The sequence below is a fragment of the Dunckerocampus dactyliophorus genome, chromosome 6 (genome assembly GCF_027744805.1).
Source record: "Dunckerocampus dactyliophorus isolate RoL2022-P2 chromosome 6, RoL_Ddac_1.1, whole genome shotgun sequence".
Classification (NCBI taxonomy): domain Eukaryota; kingdom Metazoa; phylum Chordata; class Actinopteri; order Syngnathiformes; family Syngnathidae; genus Dunckerocampus; species Dunckerocampus dactyliophorus.
In genome coordinates this window covers 22,836,823-22,856,935 of record NC_072824.1, presented here as the reverse complement: position 1 = coordinate 22,856,935, position 20,113 = coordinate 22,836,823, and the positions used below count along the sequence as shown (strand labels likewise).

Here is a 20,113-nt window from a genome sequence, read left to right as displayed (position 1 = left end):
TGCATTTGTATTTTAGGCCATTTAGCCATTTTTATGCTTGAAAATGCTTAATTTAGGCAACAAAACTACATAAAATTTAATTAAATATGCATTTTTTTTAACTAATAGGTCGTATTCAACCATGAAACAGCATGATTTATTAATTAATATATATTTTTTAAATGTCATAAGAGTGAAACTTGCAAAATACGAACCGCGACGTGGCGAGGGACAACTGTATTTGTTTTAGACTTTTGGTATGTGTCATAATACAGTGCTTCTATGGGCCGAGAGCGCACCCTGGAGACCCATCCAAAGATGTCTGTGGGCTGTGAGGGCTGGAAGACGTTCAGTGATATGACGGTTCCAGATCCGACAGCGATAAATTAATTTCTGCAATATACTGTAGGATTCAATGTTAATAAATATAATATTTTCGTAGTTAGAGCATAGACAACCTGTTTAACCCTTTCTAAATACAGTTTTTAACATTATTGGAGCACTGTAGACATGAAATGATACCCCTATCGTCACCTTTACACTCCTGTTATTCATTGTTTACACCACATTGTGTAAGTCTTATGCTGCAGGGGCTTGAGACGGCCTCTGGCTAGCAATCTAGCGAGCCAACCGGTTAGCCTCGAATTTGTTTCTTGTAAACTTAAAAAGCCAGAAGCTTACCACTTCCACACTAAACGAGAGGAAAACTTTTTGTCACTCTATCATGTCGGACATGCCATTGCTGACTTCATGACTTCATGCAGTGTTAAGGTAATGTCTCAATGTTTTGTGTCATTACTGCCGCCTAGTGTCCAGAATACTACATGTTCAATATGTTTTGACTAATAATAGACCATAGTCAACCACAAAACAGCAATCAATTAATTAATTTCTGAAAAAACGCGATTATAGCGAGAGAGCGATAATCAAACTGAAATACTGCAAGGGATGACTGTGCACCTTCCCGCGCAGTACTGTACATTACAAGCTCAGCGCTTCTCACCTTATCTCCAAGGGAGAGCCCAGTCACCCTACAATCTTGTCCTTTTGGTCACTACCCAAAGCTCATAACCAAAGGTGGGGGTAGGAACGTAGATCGACCGGTAAATCGAGAGCTTTGCCTTTTGGCTCAGCTCTCTCTTCACCACAACAGATCAATGCAGAGTCCGCATCACTGTTGATGCCACACCAATCCGCCTGTCGATTTCGCATTTCATCCTTCCCTCACTCATGAACAAGACCCCAAGGTACTTAAACTCCTCCACTTGGGGCAGGATCTCATCTGGGTGAGAACCATGGACTCAGACTTGGAGGTGCTGATTCTCATCCCATTCTTATTCTCGGCTGTGAACCGATCCAGTGAGAGTTGAAGGTCACGGCTCGATGAAGCCAGCAGGACCACATCATCTGCAAAAAGCAGAAACCCAATCCTGCAGCCACCAAACCGGATCCCCTCAATGCTCTGTCTACGCCTACAAATTCTGTCCATAAAAGTAAGAACAGAATCAGTGACAAAGGGCATCCCTGGCGGAGCCCAGCTCTTACTGGAAACAGGACTGACTTATTGTGAATTGCAATGCGAGCCAAACTCTTGACACCAGTCATACAGGGAACGCACAGCCTGAGTTAGGTGGTCCAGTACCCCATATTCCCGGAGTAGTCCCCACAATATTCCTTGAGGAACATGGTCAAATCCCTTCTGCAAGTCCACAAAGCACATGTAGACTGGTTGGGCAAACTCCCATGCACGCTCAAGGACACCTGAACTAACAATTGGAAATGCATACTGCAATTGAAATCCTTACTTTGGGAGGGAAACACTGCCAACAACATTAAATATAGTAGTGGTATGGTGTCATGATCCACAATGAAAACAGTCATCAAAGTGGAGAAAATATGGCACAACAGCGACCTTACCAAGAACTGGGTCAGTCCCTTGAAAATGGATGATTTGTATATCTCATCAATATCCAATTATCTCTAGTGTTCGATGGGAAATTACTACTGTACATAATACTGATACTTACCTCAATTCTCATGAGCTTTAGGACCTCCTTCTGAGCTTCTTCAAACAATGCTGAACTAGAGCGACAGGATACAGTTGTGAAAATATTATCCACTCCTGCCTCTTCCTCTGGATACAGGTAAATCCCTGAGGGAACCTCATCCACCGTCACCTTCCTCTCCCTCTGATCCTGGGAAACAGACTAACAATGTAGAAGAATAAAGTATAAATATAGTCAATGTTATATCGCTGGTCATCAAACAGTTTGCTCCAAACTGACCCGAGTAAAGTTAGGTGGAGTGCTGCCGTCTTCTGCAGAAACAGAGATCCGTCCCCTTTCATATGCCATGTCAAAGTCTGATTTCAGACTTTTCTGCATACCTGCAAAGACAGAAATAAACCATTTTTAATGCCATCCATGATTATGAACTATGATTTGGACCGAGCTATGTGCTTAGCTATGAATCATGTAGTACAAATATGCTGACAACTTCAGGTTGTTACACCATTTAAAATGACATCCCATGTCCGCAAACATTTTCACAAATATTTGGAATATACTGTGCAGTACTTTAAGTCTCATGATGGTGTGAGTTGAAACATGAGCGCTGAGGGAACAGTCAACACTCAAGGCACAAATATGCACTGCCAAGCATGCAGATCATTTGGCTGACACTGAAACTGCACTGAAACTGCACTGAGTTTGAGGGCATAAGGGAAGGGTCAGCAGAAGATGTGTACTGCTTTAGACATTTTGTCAGAAGGGAAGGGCTACAGAGTGCTGTGTTGCCTTCTGGGGTTTGTGGAAATACGGTTGGCATGGTAACAGCAAATGATTATCAATGTTTAGTAGGATGGCTAGACAAATTATCATAATTGTTTATTTCTCGTCATATCCATATCTGTTTATGTTAATTAATCCCCCCCAAAAAATCTGTTTTGTCACAGGCATTTCTAGTCGGGCATTTGAACAATTGTGCTCTAAAAAAACAGGGAAAGGCCTCACCAGCAATATCTACAGGCATGGAGATGGTCCTGCTAAGAGTTGCTCCATCTTTCCCTTGATCTCCTGAATGAAATTTGTAATTCAAGAGTAATTGTCTCAATATTTCACATTGTAATATACTTCAAAGCTTCAGGTTGTTTTTCCTTACCTGCCATATCACCTTTTATGGCAGCTTCTCGATACTCCTCAGGCACTGTCAAGCTGCCAAAGCGCTTGCCGTGGCGGATGGGACTGGTGCGGGTTGGGTGGGGAGAAGGAGGCGGCTGACGTGAGGGATGCAATTCCTGTCCAAAAGTACATGTGACAAAGGATTTAAAACATACAGGAAGCTAGTACCTACATTCACGTGTACACCACCTGTGTGTGTGTTGATGAACTCACATGACTAAAGAGCTCATTTGTAAGGCCCAGGTAGTTATGCAGGGCTAAGACTGTTACTCTTTGGAGACGAACCATAATAATCTGGAAGGTGGAAGTTGACAGATGATTTTATCCAAACCACATCTGCTGTATGAAGTCATACATTTGTTGCACACATCAAAAGATCTCAAATTGGATCCATGACAAACCTGCATACAAATTTGGGAATTAAGCACAGCTAAAAAATAGGAACCCAAACTAAAAGTAATGACAATGACAGAACAAACCTAACCTGTACTACCCGCACCAGGCTCTCAGGGTACTTCTCAAATATAGAGAGGAAGGCCTCTACTGGCAAACGCAGAACAGTAGAAACCTCAGCAGCCCGTGCTGACACTGTTCTGTAAGGCTTCTGGTGGCCCTGGACAGAGGGGAAAAAAAAAAGGAAAACGCATCTAAGAAAGAGTAAAATACAATTAACAAACATATTTTATGATTAAAACATGTAGGAGGTCAAAAAGGATTTTATTACAACTAACAAAAAAAATAACCAACAGAGAATCACTTAGCAAATGGTGGAATTGGAAAGGAGTTTAAAGCAGGAAGATGCCCATCCTTTTTTTATGTCTTATGGTGAAACTTTTATGCATGATTGCCTCTGTGTACATGCCCATACATGTGCCTGTCAGACAAATGTGAGTAACCTACTGTGATGACATCCAGGATGCTGAGGAGGCTGTGCACACTGTCTCCTGGGAAAACCTCCTTCACCACACTTTCTTTGCCATCCTGAGGGACAAACGTGAGCAAGAGTGAATCAATGAATATCCAAAACATTTGATGCAGCTTTAGCAATAACGTCTGAGCTGAAACGAAGTCTGCCACAACCCTCTAATTCCAAACTGTGGTGAATTAACACATTAACCACGCACCTAGTTTTTAAACAGACATACAGTACTATAACGCTTACGCTTTACAACAAGCGGTACTGTACAGCTCACCACGGATGAGTTTGGCACGGTAAACACTGGTCTGGCTCATGTATGCATAGTTCATTCCATTATGTAAATGGCATGATACCAGTGTGACCACAGTGTAACCCACCAATGAAATCAATACATCATTTGAATGCGAAAGAGTAAATTAAAGACTGACAGACGTTTTGCGTTTTCCCCGTTCAAATCCTCTTGCTATGCAGAAATGACAATTCTCCACTGACCAATAGGCTGTTTCTGTGTGTCTAGCTGTGTGGTTTGCACCCTTGCAGAAGGGTGCAAAAACAGTGTGAAACAAAATACTCTTTGGTATAACCTGGAATTTAAGAAAATGCAAAAATTGCTTACCACTCCTGTAAGGCACAATTCTAGTTTTCCATCTTGAACCACGTAGATGCTGCTGTCCGGCTGGCCTGGCCTGAAGACGTACTCCCCTTGTTGGAACTGCACAAACACCATGTGCTTGCACAACTCCAGGAAGAGGGGCTTCTCAAAATGGCCCAGCACTCTGCAATGAAAGAAAGAGTTCACTTATATGAAAATACACGTCTTCCAAAGCAGTAAATGACCAACCACGGCTTTAGGTGTATTCATTCAAGAAGACATGACTCACAAAGCTTAAGCATACTAAGGAGGAGGCGTAACTTGTGCAAATCAATTCTTGTGCACAACCTACCGGACATTTTTCAGCATGTACAGCACCTCAGACGGAAGGTGAGAGTTGGCCACATCAAACTCTGTAAGGTCTGCCTCCAGTACAGAGGGAGGGGGTTCTTTCGCCTGCAGAGTAGGCACTTCCTTCTTAAAGCGCAGAATCCTGCAAAGGGGACATTTTAGGTTGTGAAATAAGAAGATGAGCGGCGTAGGGGCTGGTGAGACTGATCTTTCTTGGTGTACTTTTTGGCAATGTTGAGCATCTTCTGCTTCTTTTTCAGGCGTGGCCTAGAGGAGGAGGAAGTACCCACCAGGGAAGAGGTAGACTGGGAGACCTGTTGAGAAACATTCATGTGACAAAGGGGGAGCAAAAACTTTTCAACAGGGTGGTGTGAATTCCTGAGAGCTACACTTACTTTACGCATGATCTTTCGCCCATAGAACATGACTTTGTCCCTCTTTCGAAAGCGGTACTTGGGAGCCTCCTGTGCTTCTAGGTCTGTCAACAACAAAACAACCATCTTAAAACAACAGAAACACCTACGAGCAATATGCTTGGGAAGAATAAACCACTGACTTCGAAGTTGGATCCTTCGCAGGATGAAGAAGATGAGAATGGCAATGAGGACTATGGCAACACCAGCGCCAATTAAAATCCCCATCATCTGAAGAAAAAAAACCTCAAAATTTGAGACTTAAACTCTGCTAAATATATGAAGACATCAAATGCAATTTATGACATACTAACTGCTGAACTTGACTGTGTAACTGTCATCACTTACCATGCTGGTCTGAAGTTCCTCCTCCACAAATGTCTTGATTTCATCAAACTCGACCTTAAGTAATAAATAAAAGGAGGAATATTACAAATTAAAAGTAACACAGGAGTCAAACATATTAGTTTTACAAAGAATGATGTGACATTTTTATGTAACAGACGATTTCCCAAGAAGCTGGAATTTTGATCAAAGGGGACGTCTCGGAAACTTAACTATGAATAAAATAGTATCACCCATGGTGCCAGGCCTCTGCTCCTGTTCAGTGTTATGTAACATTAATGATGCGCAAATAGGATGAATACTGTCTACATTCAAAGAGAATATACTCACACCAAGATATCTTCTTAATACATTAAGCTTGCCTTCTGGCGTGAGCAAAACAGTAAAAAGCAAAAATAATCAGCTTAACAAGAGCTTAAAGGAAGCCTACTATATTAGAGTTAATTCTTTTCTCTCCCTATAAGGATACATTTATCTATTAAAGTCTGTCACATCAAACAAAGCACATCTTAACTGAAAAAGAAGCAGCACAGAGAGTTGGCAGATCTAGCCACTAAGATAAACATGTTTGTTTTGGGGTTTGCCATCAGATCTGTGGAACGGGGGGGATAATGGGTTTTTCGCATTCCAGTCAATGAGTCGACATGCCTGTTATCAGGGAATATTGATAAGTCTGTGAGGAGCACAGGATGAGCAAATGCCAAAGCTGGCTTCTGGCGGTATGGGAGTGGTGTGGTGTGGTGCTGGCAGATGGTGAAAGTACAAAGTCAGCATGTGCACCCTAAAAATATATTTGGCATTGAGAGAATGGTCATCCATTCAATAGTGCTGCAGTTCCCTGGACAAAAGTAACTAAGTCTGTCATCCTCATGGCCAACCCATTTTCCAGAGCTGCTGCAAAAAACGAATAAACCAACCTCGGGGTCGTCTGTTTGGACCTCTTGTTCCGAGGTACTCTGTCCCATTGTAACCTTGTTTCTTCATAGGGATGGTCCATAAACGGCCACTTGAACAAAAACACAGGAAAAAACTGTTTTAGTGCACGTAAACGTACAGGCCATACAGTTTTCAGGTAATTTGCCTTGAAAGTCCCACAAAAACCAGACTGATATCAACACAAAGTGTGTCACTATAGCTCATACTTAAGGATGAACTCTGGTTAAGTGTGTTTTGATTTTTCTTTGGCTTTGTGTGACACAGAAGGTTCCAGTGATGGCAAAGAGGAAAAGTGTGATGATACATAAAAATGATTGCAGCACAGGAAAATGTTACACATGCCTTTGTCCTTACTGCTCTGTACAGCATGGACAGAGACATAATACAAGTAGAAGAAAATAGGGGTGCACCGATTACAATTTTCTGGCCAATACCAAGGTTTTTTTTAATAACTGACAGTATACGCCTTCAATGTTCAAATCTTATTTTGTTGAACATTGAACAATACCCGTGAAGCAAAACAAACTTGTTTTAACTCCAAAAGAGGTAGTTGTCATAAATATAAATGAAAAGTATGGAAAACTGCTGTCCAAACTACTAAATTATGTCAGTTCCTTTAATCTTTGATTTTTCACATTTTAAAAACAAAGAAGACTTTCACAACTGGTGACACTGCACACCTGATTTGAGCCTCTTACCAAAAATTAAGTGCACAAGTGACCAAAAATGGCTGCTCAGCCAATGCCATGAACGCCATCATTTTCCTCACAGTACAGTAAGTTATTTTTTTATGACACCCTTATTTTCTTAGCACAAATAAACAGAATCTGGCACACATAGCTCTTATTTTGAAGGCCGGAAGTGTGTTGTGTGTGTTGAGAAGTTCTCTTGAGTGTTGCTAAAGAGACGAGCTGTGTATATGAATAAACGTGCCTCCTGCAGCCATGGCCCCAGTCCTTTATTTACATCAAACTTCCACGACCACAGCAGACATCCTGAAATCCTCATTTACAGTAGCTTTGCTCTTTTCACTGCTCTTTAGCGCTAACAGCAGGCTGCTGCCAGGCTAGCTTTAGCTTTAGGCTTGATTTCTAGCTGTCAGTCTGGCTGAGCAGAAGGGGACATTGGCTGACTTTCAGACCTTTTTCGGACGTACATAAGATCGGTTTCATATGTAAGGATCGGCCAATCGCCGATATCCCAAAATTAAAGAAATCGGTGCAGATGGAGTGCATGCGTAATTGTCCCCCAGCTCCAATGCCCTTCTATGATGTCATCACCGGTTGTCTCTGTTGTTCATTGCAGAGTCAACGGACCCTTTGGAATGGATTCATAACAAAACTTGAAGTTTTTGTTTGTTTCTCATGGAAAAAAACATTTCTAAATTTAAACCAAGGCATCTTGGCCACAGTCAGAAGATTTGCGTTTGAATCTCCGCTGGATAGCTCTGTGTGGAGTTTGCAAATTCTGCCCGTGCATGCATGGGTTTTCTCCAGGTACTCCGGTTTCCTCCCACATTCCAAAAACACGCATGTTAGGTTAATTGCAGACTCTAAATTGTCCATAGGTATGAATGTTAGCGTGAAAGGTTGTTTGTCTAAATGTGCCCTGCGATTGGCTGGCAACCAGTCCTTGGTGTACTCCGCCTCCTGCACACGGTCAGCTGGGATAGCCTCAAACATACTCGCGACCCTAATGAGGATTAGCGGCATAGAAAATGAATGAATGAATGTTAACCACTCAAACATTAATCAGCATGCCAAAACAGTTCAACTTTAGATGTTTTATGATATCTCTTCCTTATGTTCTTTGTGCATTGAAACAATGGGGAAATGTGCTGCTGATAAAGTAGTGTTTGAACATTTGCAAACCATGCTATGGACAATCAAGAGAAGAACAGCCTTGGGGAAGAGTTTCAGAGCTGATGACAGGACTGTATTCCTAACACGATGCTATAAAAAAACAAGTTAATCCCAGGTTCAAATCCCTTCAATGAGAGCAAGGAATATAGAAGAGTCAAATGATTGCATCCTGCAGCACCAGCAGGAGCCACTGGACACTGAGCCAGTCTTTTGTCCCACACATGAAACACAGGCACCATTTCAGATAACAGATAATAAACCCATCCAGAAGGTATCCCACTCCATTCACCTCCCTATGGGATGATCTACTGACTCACCAGAATAAAGGTACTTCTATTAATGATAATGCCTTCATCTTGATTCTTTGATGGAAACAAAGTAGTAAAAAACAGACTTTGGTGTCTGGTTAGCAATAACCTTTCCCCTTGGTACTGCAATGGATCTTTCCTGGGGGCAGCCAATAACCTCTGTTACTCTCTTAAGCAATTATTATGGATGTTCATCCAGCCTGCTACATACCAGCGCCCCGAGTTAGCTGATGCAGGCATATGTGGTGTGGGTGAGACAATAAGCCTGTGTCTGTGGACAAATAAAAAGCCAAATTGCTAGCTTAGGTCAGAGTCATATCGAATTGACATTGTTTCCCACTGTAAAGATGTTGCGGCCCAAATCCAGCCCAGGGTTAGCTTGTCAACACTGACGTTAGACACATGATGGGGGGAGACTGGTGCACTTCTGCTGCTTGATCTTTATCATCAGTGGATGGCTGAAATGTCACTGAACGGCTGTATAGAGATGAAATTGAATTAACGACAGGCTGCAAGGGGAGTCTCATGTTGCATGAAGTAAGACGCAGTGACAAAACAACAGAACAGGATGCTGCTGCAATAGAGAGAGAGCAAGAAGGGGGAAGCTTCATCTGTCAGCCATTATATCTCATTATCTGTCCGCTTCAATACCAATTCCAATGATATCCATACAGTAATTGACTCTTATTGTTTTTAGTATACTTGCTGTACTATATCTGTACGCGATATAAGCTCTGCCCCTTAGTCAAGAAATCTAAGAGAGCTTGTGCTGAAAACAAATGACAACAAAAGTCAGTTAATGGAAGTCAACAGCAGCCATTATAATAGTTATCTTTTTGGGAAAATTGAGCAGCCATGATCCAAACAATGTACACTTTCTATTGTATTTAAACATGATGTTTGTTTTGGGCTTTGGGTTAAGTCTTCTGTTCTGACTCTGGTGCACTAAAACTATGACCATCCAGATAAGAGTATTAGCTAAACTTTGCAGTGTATGTGCTAATAGCACTGCAAGAAAAACATGGGTCTGTTGCCCCCCAGAGATGAGGTAAGAGCCAGCCTCTGGCCTCCAAGCAATGCCTCCCTCCACAAAAGCCAACATCTATTGTTCTCTATGAACAACAAAGTGTGTGTTGACAGCACTGTCCAGAGAAGACCTCATCACAAACAGGATTGTGTGACATGATACAAACTCGGGGAAATTGGATTTGTTATGTGGTGTAGTAGGTTGGATGAAGTGTTTGCATGTGACTGGGCTTCAACTGGGACTCTACCTGTCCTGGTGCAGGCTTGTACGAACAGCACATAACATTAAGTGCATGTCATGACACGTTACAGGTAAATAGTCTTGTGGTTGGATCAGATGGCAGCAAAAGTTAAACAAACCCAGTGTGCATAGCCTAGCAAAGAACCCAGCAAAAGAAGGTGTTGGCTCATTTCCTCTAGCCAAAATACTTTAGCATGTTTTGCACCCCCTGTCCTACTCACCGCTTCGTGGCCATGAGTGTTTGGTTTTGTTTCATGAACAGCAGAACTAATACAACAAATGCACTCCATAGAAATCGCCAGTATGAAAAAACAACAGTCATGCTATATTTAGCAACTGCAAATTAGCAATGTTAGCTTCTTGCTAACCAGCTCAAAAATAGGTTAGGAACACTGAATGTGCTCAGGTCAGAAGGTGAGACGCGAATCAGTGCTTCGATCGTTCACTTGTGATGTTCGTGCATTGGAAAATCCAAACACCGGGCAACACTTGCTTACATTTAGGGCAGAGGGCACCTGGCTGTTCCATTTGTAAGGACAGCATAGCCCTGACAACATAAGCTAGCGGTCGATGCCACTGATAGCGGTCCAATAAGGCTTAATTTAGTAAGCATATAGAACTCCACAACTATATCGATGCTACTACATTATCGCATGCGTCACAGTATCCCCTTTCCTTTTTACACCTATTAGGTATTCAGGTAAACACTACCGTTATTCACACTTGGACGGTGAGTTACTTTGCACCGTTCGTTTCTCGTAAACACTCGTCGAAAACTCTACGTCAATTGTATGCCTCAAATTAAAAATGGCAATTTGAAACGAATTTAGAACGTAATGTTATTAATGTCTGTTTACCTGAGCTGATGGACTCCGGTTTTCTGTCAGTGACTGTCAAATAACCCAACTAACACACATTTTACGAAACTCCTCCCTTAGTCTTCCGCAAAACGTTAAGCCAATCAACAATCCAGAGGTTACACTACGGGGGACCAATCACAACGCGAGGATAGGGAAGAGGTAGGACATCGCAACCATAGCCATATATACGTAGACAGCGCAGCATCGAGCGCTGAGCCGTACGTCAACGTCGCCGCCATATTGGATGTGTCAAGGTTGCGCTGTAAATGTATACAAGTAATGTACTTCTAAGTACATTTGTATGTATAAACGAGGCATTAACTTACATTTGTAGAAAGGCGCTTTATGAAAGTATACTTTTATAGTTAATTTACTTTATACATTACATTATTATACACGCACTAATATACTTGGGAAACAGGTACCAAAAACAATGCATTTGATCTTCTAAAATAGCTAAGATAACAACTTTATTAACTCACATCACATGAGCCATAGAGCACAAAGTAGTGCCGAAAAACTATACACAGTGTATGCGTATGTATATATATATATATATATATATATATATATATATATATATATATATATATAAATGTTAAAGTATATTGCATTAAAACTACTATATATAACTATATACAGTATTTACTGTGTATAGTTTTTCGGCACTACTTGGTGCTCTCCAGCTAATGTAATGTGAATGACTCCTATGTGGGTTCAATAAAGTTTTTATCTTAGCCATCTGAGAAGATCAAATACATTGTTTTTGGTGCTCGTTTCCCAAGTACATTATTGGCATGTGTGTGTGAACACACACATAAATGAGAAGCATTAACTTAAATTTCTTTGTAGAAAGGCGCTTTATGAAAGTAAGTACTTTCACTTCTATTTATTTACAGTGCAGCCTTGACACAACCAAATAGCGTAGACGTTGACGTATCTCAGCAGTGGGCAAACCCACTCAATGCGTCTACGTATATACTGTATGTCAATGATCGCAACCATAACTACGCAAATATAACCTCATTCTCCAATGACTGTTGATTTATACAGTAGGTTCTGTCGTTTAGCAATTGGGTCACAAAGACAATTACTGACATCTGCGTTGTCCTATTACAAAAGGGAAGCTTCCTATGTTAGTGTTTGGATAACGTCTGACGTTTTAGGTTTTTGTCACAAGGCATAACATTTGAGTGGACTGTTACTTTACCATGATTCCAATTGGGCAATCAAAACTGAATAATTGAATTAGGAATTGTTTTCACATTGTCTAATTTAATCAAAAATGGGGTAACATTACAAAGGCATCGTTTAGACATCAGACAATACTTGGTTTTAATTTTAATACTGCTAACTATGCAAAGGTGTAAGTCAAGATCACACGCACACGCACACACAAATATACTAAATTTCTTCCATTTAAAATAATATTTTTTAATGTGAGGTGAGTGTCTTATAGAATTACAGGTCAGCAATGGGCTTGTGGGGCCAATATGGATATTTGACCATGTCCAACTTGGTCTCAGGGAAGACTTTATTGAGATCTTCGATAGTCATCTGGTCGAAGGGGATCATATTCTTAAACTTTTCCAACTGTGAGCAAACGAGAGACATGATTAGTAGGATTATATCTGAAGGATTTATTCAGGACACTATGGATTTTAGCAGCTAATGCAACTATTCTCACCTCTTTTTCATACTCAGCGACACGGGTCTTTGAGCTTTCCACGTACTCTGTGGCATCTGCGTTCTGCCAGAGTCGAATAATTGGAAATGATTAGAAAACAAGAGCATGTCACAGAACTTTGACTAGTTTGACAAGAATCTGCCAAACTCATTGCTTTTGTTTACAGTTTACGCAAAAGTTGGGATCCCAGGACAATACAACACACACTTATCGTAATTAACACCTTTTCCAATAGAGTAGGCGGATTTTTAGTGCATGTGTCTTTTGATGTAAACCACTTACAGCCTTGACCTCCTGGGCATTGATGGCGCTTGTCTCTGTATCAACAGGTGCAGCGATCTGCAAGGCTTTGAACTATAAAAAAAACAAAAAAAACAAAAAAAAACAAGATGAATTGTTACAATAATAAAACTGGGAAAAATCAAGTGTTCCAGATGAGAAAGCATGCCAATTTACCTTCTTTTCAAACTCATCAACCAGCCCAGCTTTGGCCACAGTGCTTCTGTAGTAGCTCCAGTCAATGGCAGGTGGCGACTCTGGCAGGGAGGATAGTCTAGGAATAAATTCAAATGACAATTTAAATGTGGGCATATGTATGAACATGCATATTTGTTGTCGAGGAGAGGCATGAAAATTGGTCATAAGATGTTGGGTAAAAAAAAAAAAAAAAAAAAAAAAAAGTGTGAGGAGTGTTTGCACAAACATTAAAACTAGCTACGCTTAGAATAAAGTAATGCATTCAATCCTTGTGTGTGCACCACATAGTCATTAGCTTCTTAGTTGCCACATTTTGTTGGTTAATAATATGTTTATATTGTAATTTTCACCTTAACAGGAAACAAAACACATAATCTGCCTATCATTAAACAGTATGTGTCAAGTATGTTCTTGGTGTGTAACTGACTTGGCGGCAATAGCATCACTGCGGGTCTTCAGGGCATTGAACATGCCCCTCTGGTTGGGTGGAACGCGCTCAGCAAATGCCACCCAGTCGAGGGTCTTCAGGGCAAAACGGCGGCTTGCCATCCTGACAATCTGAAAGATACAAGAAATTTAGCACATCAAAAACCTTTCAGGCCAGTTGCAGTTAATGAAATTGACTACAACCTGTACATACTGTATGTTGCCATCATGCTGCAGACTACTGCAGTTAAGATTGAAGTATCAGAAATACTAAATTTGACCATCACGTTTAAACACTAACAGTCACAATGTGCACTTTACAATGCTCCATTCAGAGTTGACAATTACAATTGTTCAGCACAAGTGTGTTCGTCAAAATACTACACCAATGAGCTAGTTGACGTCAGCATAGCGATAGATGCGGCCTTATAATTTTGGAATTAAAAGGCAAAACGCAATGTTAAATGAAAAATCAGTACATTTACATCCATACCACATTTCTAACGTCGTCTTTGACATGGAATTGAAATTAGGTGCAAAACTAACTACAAGCTAGCTTGCTAGCTAGCATTGTTAGCTTACAAGCCAAGGTCAGAGAAGACCTTTTCTAAAGTTCAAATTTCAGCAAAGAACGACCCACTATAACCTCACCTATGAGAATGCAACAATTACATTTGCAGACACCCTCTCTATTTAAATCAAATATCGCTATTCAATTCAGTAGCCAGCCGCTCTTGTGCACTTACCTCGCTGAGTCCAAAGAGTCTGACAACCGAAAAGCGGAAGTACTTCTTCTTCTAATGAAGCAGGTCTGTATCTGTAATGAATGAGTTATCGTCCTCTGCTGGCCAGATGGAGCAACTACAACACAGCGTTCTCACCAACACACAAGAAGAAGCTCTCCACGCCTATTTCTATTTTTTGCCTAAGAAGGAAAAGTCATTTAAATGACTTGTCCTTGCAGATGAAGTGTTTTATGACATATTTTCAAAATTAAACTCTAGTTTATAAATCAGAATAAGCATTACATAAATCAATAGAATACAGTACTTTGTTATCAATTGCTGTGTACAAGTACATTAAAAGGTAAATACCGCAATTCCATATTCGGATATTTATGTATGCTGTTGAATATTGTAAATAGCACTACTACATGTACATGTAAATTTTATTGCCGTGTGTGATTTTCTTGCTATATTTCTAACTTCTTTGTTAGGTAAATGTGGAAACCCATTTAGAATTACTGTAATACAATTATAGGTATGAATAAATAATAATAATAATAATAATAATAATAATAATAATAATAATAATATATTCTGGTGTTAAAAGTTTTGTTTTTGTATAATTTCGACATCATCTTGCTCAAATTTATATGCGTCTAAAGATTTTGCCTGTGAGAAAGATGCACATTTTTTAAAGGCAAAGTGTGCAAATAGCTAATAGATGATTCCATACAATGCAGAATTTTGTAATAGTTGAAAAACTGACATGTGTTACCTTTTGCTTTCAAAATAATTTTAAGGTGAAGCAAAGGCCAGCCCTTGAAAAGAAATATACTGCATGTTTAATAATGACAAATATATTAAAACACAAAACCATTCAGCTTTATACGTTTATTAACACGTTATTATAGATTTCATAAAGAGATGTACACAGTACAGATAGAAATGATATTCAATAAATACACATTTCCTGCTGTGAGATTGCAGGACTTTACGCTACCTTTTTTACTTACATGCACAGCAACTCTATTTATCATAGCAAAAAAGGCCACAATGTGAGTCATGAGTCTGATACACATGATTTTTATGATATAAATTTGCTGGCAAAAAAAACTATGTTCCTGATGAGACGTAAGACTGCAAGCACTGACTTTAAGACATGCTACTTGCTTTTTATTGCTGATAAATAACCTGACTTTAATATTTGTATTTCAAGATTGTGAATCCAAAGTCGTAGAAGCAGCTTCTCTTCCTAATCCTGCAGAATGCTATAAGATTATTTTTTGTTTTGGAGGTAAGAACATTTATCAAAATTTCGAAGTATAAAAATAATAAGTATTTTCCAATTTGGAAAACACCTATTGTGCCTTTAAGTGTTTTTCAACCATGTTCAGAAAACATGAATTTCTCGTGAATGCACACAGCAATACTAAGACAAATAGTACATCCCGTAAGTGACAGGTCCACCAAAGAGTCCCGGGACCGGTAGACTGGGCCTGGGAAAGGGGTTCGAGGGCGCCCATGCTGGAGAGCCCTGCATGTGCGCATTGAGGGGGAAAGGCAAGGCAAAGGCGGACAGGACGGGCTTGGAGGCCAGTTTAAACTTTTCCAGCTCGGCTTCCTGAAGTCTCTTGGCCTTGGCTCTGCGGTTCTGGAACCAGATCTTCACCTGGGTCTCCGTCAAGTTGAGGGAGCTGGAGAACTCGGCTCTCTCGGCGATGGAGAGGTACTGCTTCTGACGGAACTTGCGCTCCAGGGCCAGCAGCTGAGAGGTAGTGAAGGGCGTGCGAGGTTTCCTGTTGTTTTTGTGTTTCCGTAAAGTACACTGAGTTGGACTTGAGCTACCTGGGAAACAAAGGCAATTATTTAAATATGGTTTTATGAGGCGAATGCAGTAAATTCAAAACAATGCATGTAATTTCACCAAGAAAAATGAGCCTATGTGTTAGGATGTGAATAAATGTGTGCTTTACTGAAACGCAAAACCAACGTGCCATTTCTATAGATACATATTTGTATGTGCGAACCTGTCATTGTTATTATTAACAGTGTTGTAGTATTGACATTCTGGAGAGTACTTACGAGAGTTAGTAGAGAAGGAGTTCGTCTGGAACCAAGTGCTCTGCTCTTTATCGCCGAAGTTCGGACTGCTGTCCTCCGCGGAGCTGCTGCTGCTGCTGCTGCTGCTGCAAACGGCCTCTGCGTAAAAAGTCCTCGGTGAGAAGTGCGCGCTCTTCCCCGCCACGGGATTATGCACAAGCACAGCCGAGTCGCACGCAGGGAAAGAAGTCCGACAGGTGCTCTTCTTGGAAATCAAAGACTCGACGCTGAACGGGAGGAAGCGCCTATGGTGATCGTGTTCTTTCTCCGTAGTCTTCACGTCCTCGTGAGCCTCGGTGTCTGTCTCCTCCTTTGGATGAAGCACTTTGGCGTCTTGGGACAGCGAGTCCTGTGCTGGATTCATCGTAGAAAGCAAGGCGATGGGGCCATGCACCTCCTGGTGGCCCGCGAGGAGGAAAGGAGTGGGATGATACGCTCGCTGACCGATGCGCATCTCACACTTTAACTTTTACGCAAAGGCCAGGAGTGTCTATAAGAGAAAGGGGTGTGTTCCCACTCTTCAGCCCCACCAATCAGCTTGGTAATTTGGGGGTCAAGGCGCGGTTTTGATTGGCCTACAGCCTTCTAAGAAAACATCAAGAGCCCTTTGAAAGGAAGGAGTAGTTCATCATACAGACCCCATGCTGCGAGAGGCCATTCATGCCCCTCACAAAGTAGCTTGAACCAATTTTAGCGTAATTAACCAGTGGGAAGGATTCTCTAGACCAGAGGTGGCCAAAGTGCAGCCCGGGGATATTTTGGCCGACAGCATGTTATTTATTTATTTTAAATTTTATTTACTGTTGTAAAAATGAAATGAATTTATTATTATTTAGATATATTACACTAATTTGCTTAGCCAGCGATAACACAAAGCTAAGATGTTCATGTTTTTGTTCAGATGCAGTAGCTTGATTTTAGCATCTTTAATGTACAAAATGTATCAAAGTGGCCTCGGCACACTTAATTCTTTTATATGCGTCCCTCGCTGGAAAAACTACACCCTTGCTATAGACAGTCTACATTGGGGGTGTCCAAAGTGCATCCCGGGGGCGATTTGTGGCTCGTAGCTTGTGTTTTATTGGCCGAAGGCTTATTCTAAAAGTACAATTAAACAAGAAAAAAATTAAAACAACATCAAAAGTTGAAAAAGAAGCAGAAAGGCATAATGTAACGAGAACAAGCTGAAATGTTAATACAAAAACACAAATGAAAATAATACACTTCGTCACAAATAACATAGCTGACATGTAGGCTGTTTTTCTTTAAATATATGTAACCGGCCTGGCTAGGCCAGCCCCGTGTTCTACCCTGGGCTCGAACCAAGGCCCGCAGAATGAGAGTCGAAAGCGTTAGCCGTTGAGCTAAAAACCAGCACTGCCAACACGATGTCCAGCACGACCCTTAAGGTGTTTACCAACGTGTATTCACACAACGGCTCTTTACATATACTGTATATAACTTATCTATACTCTAACTAAACATATCTTCATGAGGTGATTTTAACCTATTTAAATAATTTAAAATATCAAAACAATCCCAATATCCTTTGATTTTTCAGTATGTGGCCTTCAGTGGAACATTCATTTTGGACACACCCGCTTTACATCCATCAGCAGCACTGTTCTATGGTAAGCTGAGTAACAACTGAACACAATCATGTCTATAGCAAAGCCATCAGATACGTGCAGAAGTGGATAGCATAAGGTGCCCACTGTGGGAATAAAAGTATGTCTTTATTTTTCAGGAAACATATACTTCTGATTAAGAAAATCAAGTCCAGTATATAAAGCTCCCTTTCAAAGTGAAAATCAACTTAAACACGTCTATAGAGAGTGATGAGGTGTCCTGATTGGGTCAAACATGCAGCATCAGAGCAATTAAAGGGCTGTCACCATCCTTTCTGCCTTCACAATGGCCTCGGCTGAGAAGCAACAGGCCCTTTCTTTTTCTCCCAGCTCCGACTATTTAATAAGCCAGACAAGTTGTGTTATGCAGGCGCCAGGCTCGGCTGGGTCTCAAAGGAAGAGATACCTCAGGGAGAAAAAACTATGTACGTGCAGCTCCACTTCAACAATTGTCCTCCAAGTATATCATCGGGCACTGCATTGAGCATGGATATTGGGATAGTCAGCGTTCAAAGTACTGATTTAGTTAGTCGTTGATTTCAGAACCTTAATGGCAGTAACGATTGTTCCAGAAATATTTTTATGTTTACATTCATTTATCTTTGATCTCTTTATTTATGCATTTGTTATTTAACATTCAAACTCAGGAAGTGAACAAACTGTCAGTAATTGCTGAGTCATGTAGACTGGGCAATGTTCAAGCATGATTCAGTTAAAAAACTAGTATAAACACACGTTTTTGCAGTTTACAGTGACGAGGAAGGGGCTGAAAAACATTGGGAGCGTTCACACTTTGCTGTTTGTTTAGTTTTTGTTTTATATACAAAATAGAAAGCGAAGGGAGAAAAGGTAGGACTGGATGAGCTTGTCACAATACGGCATGAGCCGGTATTTGGATCCCAGGATGCGGAGACAACATGTGAACAAATGTGAACATGTGACAGATGTGAACAAAAATGTTTAATACAAAAATAACCTCCACAGGAGGATAAAGGTACACAGAAACACAAAACTGCCAAAAGTCCACAAAGCCAAAAGACGCAGGGCATACGCCAAAAAGGTGAACACAACGCGCTGCTACAAAAATACAAGCAGGAAACGATACTAAATGCAAAAGGCAAAGCAAGGTGCTGCTGAATAATTAGCAGGAGAACTAAGGGCGCTGCTGAAACTCAAGCAGGGAGAAAAAACATAAGGCGCTGCTGAAACTGAAGCAAGAATACTACACGAAACAGAAATGATTCAGCATATCCCTAACTACACTGTTGATGAGACTGGCGCGATAGTAAGGCCAAAGGGCATGACAAGATATTCAAAGTGCCCTAAGGGCGTGTTGAATTCGGTTTTCCACTCATCCCCCTCCTTTATCCGTGCCAGGTGGTAAGCGTTACATAGGTCCAGTTTAGTAAATATCCTAGCGGAATGTAACGTGGCAAAAGCGAAATCTATAAGGGGCAAAGGGTAACGGTTCCTGACCATGATCCCATTGAGTCCTCGATAGTCTATGCATGGGCACAACCATTTGTCTTTCTTTTCTACAAAGAAAAACCCAGACCCTAAGGGCGACGAGGAGGGACGGATAAGGCCTGCTACCAGAGAAGAGGAAATATAGTCTTTCAAAGCTTGTTGTTCAGGACCAGACATGTTATAAAGCCTAGCATTAGGTAATGAAACATTAGCGAGTAGCTCCATAGCAGCTACAACTACCGGGCTCTCGAGCACTGCTGAACGTAGGCAATTGGAATAACAAAAGAAGCTCCAGTTAGTAATACGAGTCTTATTCCAAACAAATTCTGGGTTATGCAATCTCAACCAGGTTAACCCCAACGTGATGGGTGCGGACTGAGACGGAATAATGAAGAACCTGATAGATTTGTGGTGATTATCCGATAAACGAAGCACTAACAACTCGGTCTGATGAGTGACTACCGCCAGGAGGCGTCCACCAACGAAAAGCACTTTGTTGGGGCTGGGGGGGTGATTCTTCAGAAACCCATGTTTCTCAACACACCCAGAGTCCAGGAAACTGTCATCAGCCCCAGAGTCAATTAAAGCAGTG

At 41.0% G+C, this 20,113-nt stretch overlaps 3 protein-coding genes across 8 annotated transcripts in view; all 3 read right to left on the bottom strand.

Annotated features, from left to right (window-relative positions):
- The window catches only part of pnpla6 (patatin-like phospholipase domain containing 6), a 30,276-nt gene extending 19,174 nt beyond the window's left edge, over nucleotides 1-11,102 (bottom strand). For all 6 annotated transcript variants that reach the window (XM_054778994.1, XM_054778995.1, XM_054778997.1 and 3 more), the window contains exons 1-15: nucleotides 11,009-11,102; nucleotides 6,696-6,784; nucleotides 5,782-5,835; nucleotides 5,577-5,664; nucleotides 5,416-5,498; nucleotides 5,243-5,334; nucleotides 5,022-5,162; nucleotides 4,694-4,853; nucleotides 4,059-4,139; nucleotides 3,643-3,771; nucleotides 3,372-3,452; nucleotides 3,139-3,274; nucleotides 2,991-3,053; nucleotides 2,265-2,365; nucleotides 2,007-2,186 (exon numbers count right to left, since the gene is read on the bottom strand). In XM_054778994.1, coding sequence (XP_054634969.1) covers nucleotides 2,007-2,186; nucleotides 2,265-2,365; nucleotides 2,991-3,053; nucleotides 3,139-3,274; nucleotides 3,372-3,452; nucleotides 3,643-3,771; nucleotides 4,059-4,139; nucleotides 4,694-4,853; nucleotides 5,022-5,162; nucleotides 5,243-5,334; nucleotides 5,416-5,498; nucleotides 5,577-5,664; nucleotides 5,782-5,835; nucleotides 6,696-6,743 — 1,437 coding nt within the window. In that variant the 5' untranslated portion in view covers nucleotides 6,744-6,784; nucleotides 11,009-11,102. The remainder of the gene's footprint in view (nucleotides 1-2,006; nucleotides 2,187-2,264; nucleotides 2,366-2,990; nucleotides 3,054-3,138; nucleotides 3,275-3,371; nucleotides 3,453-3,642; nucleotides 3,772-4,058; nucleotides 4,140-4,693; nucleotides 4,854-5,021; nucleotides 5,163-5,242; nucleotides 5,335-5,415; nucleotides 5,499-5,576; nucleotides 5,665-5,781; nucleotides 5,836-6,695; nucleotides 6,785-11,008) is intronic.
- A 1,177-nt stretch (nucleotides 11,103-12,279) lies between these two features.
- On the bottom strand, nucleotides 12,280-14,365 carry atp5pd (ATP synthase peripheral stalk subunit d). The gene is made up of 6 exons (XM_054779392.1): nucleotides 14,348-14,365; nucleotides 13,603-13,733; nucleotides 13,155-13,251; nucleotides 12,981-13,052; nucleotides 12,699-12,761; nucleotides 12,280-12,604 (listed from the first exon to the last, which is right to left on the bottom strand). Exons 2-6 carry the CDS (start codon nucleotides 13,722-13,724, stop codon nucleotides 12,473-12,475), a joined length of 486 nt encoding a protein of 161 aa, XP_054635367.1. The 5' UTR covers nucleotides 13,725-13,733; nucleotides 14,348-14,365; the 3' UTR covers nucleotides 12,280-12,472.
- A 1,265-nt stretch (nucleotides 14,366-15,630) lies between these two features.
- LOC129182890 (homeobox protein MSH-C-like) lies at nucleotides 15,631-16,816 on the bottom strand. Its single transcript, XM_054779532.1, is given in 3 exon segments — nucleotides 15,631-16,171; nucleotides 16,409-16,793; nucleotides 16,796-16,816. Coding segments are annotated over 3 exon segments (822 nt in total). The 3' UTR covers nucleotides 15,631-15,755.
- Between the last annotated feature and the right edge of the window lie 3,297 nt (nucleotides 16,817-20,113).